This window comes from Salvia hispanica, chromosome 3 (assembly GCF_023119035.1).
Source record: "Salvia hispanica cultivar TCC Black 2014 chromosome 3, UniMelb_Shisp_WGS_1.0, whole genome shotgun sequence".
Classification (NCBI taxonomy): Eukaryota; Viridiplantae; Streptophyta; class Magnoliopsida; order Lamiales; family Lamiaceae; genus Salvia; species Salvia hispanica.
This window is the reverse complement of record NC_062967.1, coordinates 26,578,652-26,589,649: the sequence shown is the minus strand read 5'-3', so window position 1 is coordinate 26,589,649 and position 10,998 is coordinate 26,578,652. Positions and strand designations below refer to the sequence as shown.

Below are 10,998 nucleotides of genomic sequence, written 5' to 3'. Positions count from 1 at the left end.
GAATCCATTATACACCAAGCAGTATTTATTTTATTTATGTTGGAATGACAAGTATAGACTTTAAACATTCAGCCCATTTTTTTTATTTTTTGTTTTTCCCAAAGGTATAAACTTAAAAAATACTCCACATAGCAAACCTCTTGTTAACTACAAGTTGGGATAAGTTTAGAATTAGTTTATAAGTATATATGAGAGAGTAAGGCCTACAATTCTATTTGTGTTGGTATGCTTTTGGGAAAGTGAATAAAAGAGAGAAAGATATTCCCTTTGAATATTTGGTAGCTATTATACAAAATAAAAAGGGAGAGTGGCAACTTTTCGACTATGTAGAATCAAAGCATATACAAAGCAAGCTCCATATCTAAAAAAAAAGAGCATCAGACAAATTTAATAATGTGTATGGAATTGTAGATAAAACGTGAGAAGATAAAGCGACTAATATTACTTAAAAAAATGCGAGTTTTATAAGATCCATCCATTTTCATGTATTTACAGTGAATATTTTGCCATTTACCTTCAAAATTCATTTATTTTATTAATCACTCTATCTTCAAAATAAAACACTTTATAAACTTTTTAATACTTAGAAGTACTTTAAAGTACATATATAATTGACATTTAACACAAATAAAAAAAATTTGAAGTACAAAAACAATGTCATCCATTATTGCATGTCCTATATGGAGCACGTAATTGTTAAAAAGTAAAAAAAAAATGGTAAAAATGTGATTTCCTCATTAGATTTCAACCAATTGTCCAAAAACCTGACTAGTTTGAATTCAATTGGTTCTCCTATACCAGACTGCAGATGAAGACCTGATTTTCAAGTTATAAACTGTACCGATAACTTTTGGCAACAGTAAAATATTCAATGAGGTTACACGTCCACTTTGTTAGAATTTGATTATTTATTAGCTTATTTAAAGGATTTAAATCATCAAATTATTTTATCTAATCAAGAATACACATGCATTGAGAGAGATTCCAGTATGAAAAATTGGGACCAGTTTTCATCTTTTTATCTTCACATTTAGCATTGGCACCTCTCTACAAAGTTCTTTCCTTTTTCAGTGCTCATATCTTTACCTCAATTTCTCTGAAGAATGAGAGATTAAGTTGATGTTTACAGAGAGAAAGAAATGGCAGCAAAGCTAGATGAACCAGCACCACATCCTCCTAAAGATCAACTTCCAAATGTTGCATATTGCATCACCAGCCCCCCTCCATGGCGTCAGTATTTCATGATTTTTTTTCTATTTTTAATTTTCATTTTTAGTATGCTATGTTCTCTCTTTGTGATTGTGGATTTCTTGGCCTTTAATCCTCTCTCTTTTTCTGATTTCTGCATATCTATTATAGATGGCCATGTTAAGTGTTCTGTTTGTTTGACCAAAGTTTTGATCTTTTTGTGGGATCATTCATGCTTTTGCTCATTTCTATTCATTCATCAAATTCATAACTAGAATTCTGTTTATATCATGTATCACATGTTTGAATACTTGTTTATTTTGTGAGTTTTAAGAATATAGAGATGTTTGATGTCTTGGTTTTGCTTGCAGCTGAGGCCATCCTTCTTGGCTTCCAACATTACTTGGTGGTGCTCGGCACGACTGTCCTCATACCCACTGCGTTGGTTCCTCAAATGGGAGGAGGAAACGTGAGGCGAAACGCAGTTTTTGCTTTCCAAATGATCCCTTATTCATTAGTATAATCTACTTGCATTTATGCAGGAGGAGAAAGCAAAAGTCATTCAAACTCTGCTGTTTGTTACTGGGCTCAACACCCTCCTGCAAACATGGTTTGGAACCCGATTACCTGCTGTGATCGGAGGCTCATACACCTTCGTTGCGCCCACAATCTCAATCATCTTATCCGGTAGATGGGACGATCCAGATCCTATAACGAGGTTCAAGAAAATAATGAGGGCCACACAAGGCGCGCTTATTGTTGCCTCGACCATCCAGATAGTGATAGGCTTCAGTGGTCTGTGGCGCAACGTTGTTAGGTAGATGATTTACACAAAACACCAGTCTCTTATTTACTTTTGATATGAGTCATGAATTACTCTTATGTGATCAGGTTCCTAAGTCCGATTTCAGTTGTTCCGTTGGTTTTTCTTTCTGGTTTTGGCCTCTACGAACTTGGTTTTCCCGGGGTACGTGAAAGCTCACTTGCCCCCTTATCTGTATGTTTTACAAACCTTTATGGCTTGAAATCGGACTTACAAGCCTTCCTTGTTCAGGTTGCTAAATGTGTTGAAATCGGGTTGCCCGAGCTAGTGCTTCTGGTGTTCTGTGGTCAGGTATAGTCTAAACTGGTTTTCAGTTCAATTTCCTTTTCTTTTCATGAAGCCTAATTCCACAGCATAATGATCATTTGTTGCTGCAGTATCTCCCACAAATAATAAAACCAGGAAAGCATATATTCGAGCGCTTTGCAGTCCTTATCACCGTGTCAATTGTGTGGATCTACGCACACATACTCACCGTTGCTGGTGCCTACGACGGTGCATCACCAAAGACTCAAGCAAGCTGCAGAACTGATCACTCTGGCCTCATCAGTGCTGCTCCATGGTATGTTCCACTTATCGATGATTTGTCACGATATCCACGGATACATACTAATGATCTTGAATTGTGAAGGATAAGAGTCCCATATCCCTTTCAATGGGGAGCGCCTTCGTTTGATGCTGGTGAATGTTTCGCGATGATGATGGCTGCGTTCGTTGCTCTCGTTGAGGTCTGTCTCCACTTAGTACTTTTCTGTCTGATTATTTCTCTCCAAAATTTATTCATGTTTTTTGTATATAGGCAACTGGTGGCTTCATTGGTCTGTCTAGATATGCTAGCGCAACCCCTCTGCCTCCGTCCATCCTCAGCCGGGGCATAGGCTGGCAGGGCGTCGCCACCTTGCTGTCCGGTTTATTTGGAACCGGAAACGGATCATCAGTATCTATGTAAAACACACAACTACTATAAAGCTTTCAATTTCTCTTTTATAAACAACCTATGATACTAATCAAGGCTTTCTTGCAGAGAGAATGCTGGCCTTATTGCAATGACTCGCGTTGGCAGTCGAAGGACAGTTCAGATATCGGCCGGTTTCATGCTTTTCTTCTCTGTTCTTGGTAACCTATTTTCCCATATCTTTGATTAGGAATATGTCTACCAAAAACTGCAACATGTATGTTTATTTTCAGGCAAATTTGGAGCAGTTTTTGCTTCAATTCCAATGCCTATTGTGGCTGCTTTCTACTGTGTTTTCTTTGGCTATTTTGGTGAGCATTTCATTACTTCAAAACCTCAGCTATTAGCCTATTTCTATGACTCAAAACAACATTGTTATTACAAGGTGTTGGAGGGCTAGCTTTCCTACAATTCTGCCAGCTCAACAGCTTCAGAAACAAATTCATACTAGCAGTTCCCACTTTCCTGGGCTTGTCCGTGGCTCGGTACTTCAACGAGTACACGGCTGTTAAAGGATACGGCCCCACACACACGTCGGGGAGATGGGTACGTAAGCGCTTCTTCGTCTTGATCAAGAGCATTGGTGGCCTTTTCTTGACTGATTTCTTTGGTTGTTTTCTTGGCAGTTCAACGACATTGTGAACGTGCCCTTCGCCTCCAAGGCGTTCGTGGCAGGCGTGCTGGCGTTCCTCTTCGACAACACGCTGGACAAGAAGGATCCTCAGATAAGGAAGGACAGAGGCAAGCATTGGTGGGATAAGTTCAAGGATTTTAAGACTGATAATAGGAGTGAGGAGTTCTATGCCCTTCCTTTCAACCTCAACAAATACTTCCCATCTGTATAAATCAGATTGTAATTTTATCGGGCTATAAATTTTTAAATCTGCGAGCTATTTGTGCCTATCAATAGGTTTCGAACTGTACTGACATCCTTAAAATGAATTATTATTATTAGTACTACTACTTATTTTTGGGAGTGTTCAGTTGGCAAGACTAAATCTCATGATTAAATATGTATCATGTTTGTTCATAAGATTGACCCCCACAACTTAATCCTAAATGGATAGTCTCATGATAATTAGTCATAGCCTCCCCTCTCCAACTAAAATAATCCCACAACTTAATCCTAGATTGATAGTCTCATGATATTAGTCATGACAACCGAACACCACCTTTAAGTATTCCAATTTATTATTTCATTTTATAATTATGATTAATATTGCTTCAATAGATTGGAACGGTTACAACTAGTATGCCCCTTTTATAAATTGAGTGTACATCCAAGAACAAACAAAGGTTTAGGTGATAGAATTGGAAAATACTAATAATAATTTAATTATCCTTTGTTATGATTAATATTATAATTATTAGCAGTTACATTCTCCTTACAATAACATGTATAGTGAAGCAGTTTTGTCTCATAAATCAGAAACCAATAAAGAGAAAAGTGGAGCATGAACTGAAAAAAGATTTTTTTGCTTTCAAAAGAACCAATGCAATCTAATTTTTAAATAATTCAGAAGATTGCTTGACCAAATTATAGTGATATTAAATTGAGTTTTTATTACAAAAATGTGGACCACTATGAATTGTCATTCGTCTGATCTGAAGACATAAAAACCTAATAAATTAATTAAGCCAAAAATATTAAATCATTGCGATTTTCTTTGTTTTCAGTTGGAAAGAAACCACTTGATCTACTCCTCTTTGTTTGTTATCAAGCTCCCAACCACTAATAATATCACTTTTACATCTGTTAATTCTATGTCATTTATGGATTTTCGTTTGACAATATATTCATCAATTTAATGATAATATTTTCTTATAAAACGAGTAGATAGCTGATATATTTTTTTGAAAAAATTGCAATATATCTTTAATTTTTGACTAACTACAAGAATTATGAGCTCTAATATTGTGAAGCAAAAGAAACTTAAATATTTGTTGAAAAATATGTAGTGAGTCAGGTGTATGGAATTAACCAGTCGTATAAATAAATATCAGACCAGATTCGTTTAATGTGAATCATATTAATGCTAGGGGTCTGAAGTAGGTATACAGACATTAATTTGCAAATATATTAAAGTAGTATCTAATATTCATTAATTAATATATTAGGAACAATAAACTTTCTTCACCAAAATAAGATTCTTTACATCAAATGACCAAAACAACAATTGACATCTTAGCTTATTTAATCTCACTAATAAACAACAGTACTGAATCGTACCATAAATAATTCAAAATTAATTGGAGATGACATTTTAAAATTATTTTCTTGTAGAAATGGATCTCTCAGGCTACACATCACATGTTTTTTAATTTTGGAAATTAATAATTTTGGACCAATGATTAATTCCAATTATTAATAGTTTTAGATCTGGTCCTACTAGGCTTGTACTCGCTTGATGCCATTAAAATTATGTCCAAGTATGTAGTAGTATAATTAAATTTATTAATATAAATAACTATAATTGTGAAGGCGATGGTACAACTATAAAATTATTAATTTAACCAATCTAGTTTATTGAATGATTGTATAGTGAAAATTACTTGCGATTTTTATTTTTTGGGTGTATCTTAAAAGAAAGGAAACATCAATTTTGTAATGAATTAAAGAAGCACATACACTTTGAAAATAAGCATAAATACAAATGATTGATTCATGGGTCGTACTATCACAATAATTCAATCCTCTAAAATAATCTATGTAGAGTAGGAGTAGCTATTGATGATAAAACCTTTAAATCTTACAAATGTTGTTTTTAAGTACTAAAAATGTTGTAACAAATATGACAATTGTGAATCGAAAAATAAAAGAACGTAAATAGACACGGAATTTACGTGGTTCACCAACGTTGTGTTGACTACGTCCACGGGCAAGAACGGAGAACAAATTGTATTATGACTGCGGTTTTTAGATACAATGATTTCGTACCCTACTTCTATTTAAATAGGTACAAACGAGGAACCGGGCCTAATACAACAATTAAGGTCCAAACAGAAAACATATCATACCGTCAGACCGGGGGCCACTCCGCGCCCCTGGACCCCCAAGGCAAGGGACCCTCGTTTGGCTAGCGACAAATAGTAATGATTCAAGACGTCCTAACAAAAAATTTCCTCTAATTTTATTGTATCTTCTTTGTTGTTGACTAACACCTAAATTTCTTGGCACACTAGTAGCAAAACTATAGAAACGAATATTATTGATGGCTGATTTCAAAAAGAATTGGAGGCATGGGCTAATAGAGCGTTAGAGCTACATGTTTCATGATTAAGATCACATCACCCTCAAAATGGATTTCCTTTTCATTCCTAAAAATATCAATAAATAATTTGTTTAATTATTTGAATCTCAAAACTAGTCAAAGATAGGTCATGCATAATTATTAGAAGCAAGGAGTGCTACATTACACATCAATTGGTGGTGGTGCATGAGCAATAATTAGTGTCTTACTAGATGTGAGTGAAATATGTAAACATAACTATCCAAATTTTATTTTTCCAAAACTTTAGAGAAGAATAAAGAAAAAAGGGGAATTCCTTTTAGTCAATTATTAATTTAGACAGAGAGTGGGGTTAGTTTGTGTTCAACATTTGGGAAACAAAATTAAGATGAAAGTCAGTAAACCAAGAGGGGTTGTTAGTAATATTATTATGGAAATTGTAATCTTGAAAATGGCAGGAAATGTTTGATAAAGGAGGAAGTGACCATGGACAAAACCTGAACAATTTTATAGGAGTAATTTTTAATGTTGTTGGTGACTCATCAATCGATTGTAATCCCACAAAGATAAATGTTTGATCCAAAAGAAAATTCACATGCGACATCCACTTAATTATTGGTGCTTCTTCTTTATGAGAGTATAATTCAAATGCAAGAAATTGAGTGAACAAATGAATTAAAATTTGGTACATTACTTATTCTATGTTTCTTGGTTCTCTTATTATAATCTTATTTGCGATTGGATGTTAGTATAGTTTTTTGTTTTTTGTTATTTGTTTATAGTTTATTGTCTATATATGAACTCAATGCTTGACGTGGCTTAGTTGAAATGGTGTACATTTTGCTGATGTGCTTTTTTTTTTCTTTGTTGATCTTCTTCTACTCATATTATTTTGAGTTTGAGCATTTTGTGATCATTGAAAAAAGAATTTAGTATAAATTTATTGATTCAAGAAAGGAGAGGGACAAAGAGAGAAATGAGCGTGCAAACTTTGAGATTTGGACCCTTTTATATTTTTTAAATATAAAAAAAAAATGGCCCTCAAAAGTTTGATTTACTCACAATTTGGGTCCTTTTTAAAAAGGCTTCCGAATATGACCTAGTTATACAAATATAACCAAAGATAATATAATAGGACCACACACAAAAAATAAATAAATACAAACATCACTACCAAGTACTACCAACTATACTCTAGAATAAAGACCAAATATATATGATGCAGTCAATTTACCGACAAGTATAAATTTATTAATCAATAAATAACAATCAAATTGATCAAAGTCTAAGCGTGCATATATATATATATGTAGATATGTTTATAAGATATAATGGTATATTAAAATCAGATTAATTTGTTAGATGCTTTCATTAACACACCAACTTGTTTGTATAAAGTTTTAACTTGCTGCATAGAAAAGATAAATGATTTTAACTAAAAAAGTAAATAGTGTGACATAAAAACATTATGACTCGCATGATTTTAACATTAACAAAAATATTTTTAGCATGTGAAAGGAAAAGGGTTTGCAGATTCATCATTTACTACTAAGTGGTCCAAACAAAGGCATCATTGACTTAACGAAGAGACACTAAATGAACATCTTCTTACATGTTTTTGTTTCCTTTTGCATTTTATATTAAAATATAGTCCAAGCACCCCCATTTTATGACATAACGTGATCTCGTGAGTAAACATAGATCTATAATAGTATAATTATACAAATTGCATTGACCATGCTCAAGGAAGAAAGGATAGCAAATCAAGAGTCCAAATTAGAGCAGAAAATCAACTAAAGCAACTACAAGAAGACAAAACATACCCCACAAATAAAAATTTCATTTTTTTTTCAAGATTTTAATTATAATTTTTTGTATTTTACTATATTGAAAACTATAAAATATATAAACATGCCACTAGTTTTTCCTACATACTCCTTGAATAGGGTGAAGTCAATAACATCAACACCTGCACGTGGCTATTAATCTAGAACCAAAGGGGTAGGGGCTATGTAAATGTGACTGAGAAATTTGATCAATCTAATTCATCACGTTTGAAAATTAGATGGAAAAACCACAACGTTTTGTTAGTAATTATCCTATGATGAAAATTCCAGTTGTATACGTATAAATTTTCAAGTTTTCAAGTGAGCACTGCTGTTTATGATCATTGACGTCCTCGTATGATTTCTTGATTGTCATATCAGATACTACCATTAAAAAAATCACCCTAAGATAATTGCGAATAAATCAAAATTTCGTGATATTTCATTTTTTCTAATTGAATTTTAAAGTTGACAAATTATATTTGACCAACTTTTTTGTTTTGGTAATTTAGCCAATAATATATCAAGAGGTGAGGTCATGCTCATGATTAGTGGTCTCCTATAAAGAGGTAGAGCCTTGATGAATGAATTTTCACATCTCCCTCCCTTCATTCTTCCTCTATTCTTCTTCAATTCTTCTTCCTCAACAACTCACACAAATAAAAACAATTTCTCAAGAAAAATGGGCAACTGTCAAGCCATTGATAGTGCAACTATTGTGATACAACATCCAAATGGAAGAGTAGACAAGCTTTATTCTACTGTCTCTGCAAATGAAATAATGAAGATGAATCCCGGCCACTACGTCGCCCTCCTCCTCACCACCACCTTGTACTCCTCCTCCAACGCGGCCGCCGCCACTAGTGTAAATGACAAAAATACCCCTCTTCGGATAACGAGGATCAAACTTCTTAGGCCAACTGACACTCTTGCTCTTGGCCATGTCTACAGACTTGTTGCATCTAAAGGTTAATTAATTTGCTAGTAATTCTTTTTAATTTTTTGCTTTTCTTGATCCATTTTATTTAATTTTTTCTCTTTTTTGTTCTTGCAGAAGTGATGAAAGGGCTGTTGGCTAAGAAACAAGCCAAGTTGAAATCAGAGGGTGCTGACAAAATAGAGAAATTAAGCCCACAATTTGAAACTGAGGTAATTATTTCTTCAAGTAATTAATTACAAGATTCATTTACTCTATTATAATGAGTTAGATTATGAATATGTATTATTGGATGATTAAAGAAAGAGGGGATTAGTACACATACAGTTCAACAAAGTGATAATTAAGATGACAAAAGACAGTGATATTAACTGGCCATCAAATTTATATTAGGAACCTGCCAGATAGTTTCAAGATATACAGCTAATGTTTCCAATAATTTTAATAAATATTTTTTTATGATTTATTTCAGGTGAAGCAAGAAAAACAGAGATCAAGAAATAATACAGCAGTATCAAGATCTAGAGGCTGGCAACCATCATTAAAAGCAATTTCTGAAGCTGGAAGCTGAAGTGTTTTTTATTTTTCTCCTTTATTATTATTATTATTATTTTTTTGGCCTGATGTTGGATTGAAGATTAATAGTAGTTCAAAACAGGCAAATTCAAGAGGCTTAGTTTTGAAAGGTTAATTCAATGAATAGCTACCTTCTGTGTATATACAACTCTCTCTAATTTCCTTCTGTTTAACTTTAATTCGATCTTCCTATTTTAAATAAGAAGAATTAGATTTCTGGCAGAAATAAGTTAATGTTACCAATATTAACTGCTTAATTACTGTTCTTTTCTTACATATACACAGAATCAAATTATCAGTTCAAGATTGAGATTGTATTATTCTATAGAATGATTAATACTACTCCATATAATTAAGTTAATGATTTCTTAGTAATTATTTTTTATTAATTGACAATATATTAGCTGAACTAATTAATCGCGGACTGCCTACCTCTTGCCTGTTGGTATGGTGCTTCCTCACTGATTTCAGTTTAAAATATAAATATGTAGGAATATAATATCAACAAACTAAATAAAACGTAAATAAAGGAGAGTAGAAGAGTCCTTTATAAAGAAATTCAGTTTATGATTATTTATTTATGTCCAAAGTCGGAGAATCTCATTTTTTTCAGGTGGGACGTCCTTTTAAATTTGTGAAATGAGGAAATACTAAAATAGTATTAAAAATGGGAAGGCAATAAATTGTTTAAATTTCTATTCATTTATCAATAAAAAATGTAATCTTTCATAACCGATCCAAATATGCAATATAAATATATAGATATTACACAAAAAAATGGATGGATAACAGAGAAAACTTAGCAAAATACATTTAACACAGAAAATATTTAATACATACTTAGGTCCTTATACTTTAGTCAAAATGTTCATTAGGTCCTTGTACAATTTTTTTGTTTTAATAGGTCCTTATACTTTTCACAATATTTTTATCAGGTCCTCGTACAATTTTTCGTTTTAGTAGGTCCTTGTACTTTTATCATAACTTTCATTAGGTCCTTGTACAATCTTTTTATTTTAGGGATTTTTTTACATTTATCTTGGATAATAATCTAAATTTAATTAAACTTAATGAACTTTTTAATATTTCATTATTTAACTTAGCATAATCTATAAATATAATATCATCTTGTTATCCAATAATCTCAATAAGTTGTAGAGAATAATAAAAAGATTAACCGTGATGATTGAAGATTAAAATCGAAGTTTTTTTAGAATAACTATCCGAATTTTCAATTGATTATTTATATTTATATTGAAAGATACGTTTCCTGAATATTTATAATTATAAGATAAGTTAAATGATAAAATTAAAAGGTTCATTAAATTTAATTAAATATAAATTATTATCTAAGATAAAAGTAAATGAAAATAGAATCTATTATTAAATATAAATTAATTTAAATTACTTGGAAAATTAAAATAGTAAATTGAATAGAATATTAATATTTATAAGTCCTTTGC

At 32.2% G+C, this 10,998-nt stretch overlaps 2 protein-coding genes across 2 annotated transcripts; both read left to right on the top strand.

The window, feature by feature from the left end:
- The first annotated feature begins 1,061 nt into the window (after positions 1–1,061).
- Positions 1,062–3,933, top strand: LOC125216950 (nucleobase-ascorbate transporter 6-like). Its single transcript, XM_048118741.1, has 12 exons — positions 1,062–1,230; positions 1,560–1,657; positions 1,731–2,005; positions 2,080–2,155; positions 2,243–2,302; positions 2,389–2,573; positions 2,643–2,739; positions 2,811–2,956; positions 3,036–3,127; positions 3,200–3,277; positions 3,352–3,512; positions 3,593–3,933. Exons 1-12 carry the CDS (start codon positions 1,140–1,142, stop codon positions 3,809–3,811), a joined length of 1,578 nt encoding a protein of 525 aa, XP_047974698.1. The 5' UTR covers positions 1,062–1,139; the 3' UTR covers positions 3,812–3,933.
- Positions 3,934–8,628: 4,695 nt separating this feature from the next.
- Positions 8,629–9,676, top strand: LOC125216951. Its single transcript, XM_048118742.1, has 3 exons — positions 8,629–8,990; positions 9,077–9,171; positions 9,432–9,676. Exons 1-3 carry the CDS (start codon positions 8,705–8,707, stop codon positions 9,528–9,530), a joined length of 480 nt encoding a protein of 159 aa, XP_047974699.1. The 5' UTR covers positions 8,629–8,704; the 3' UTR covers positions 9,531–9,676.
- Positions 9,677–10,998: the final 1,322 nt, after the last annotated feature.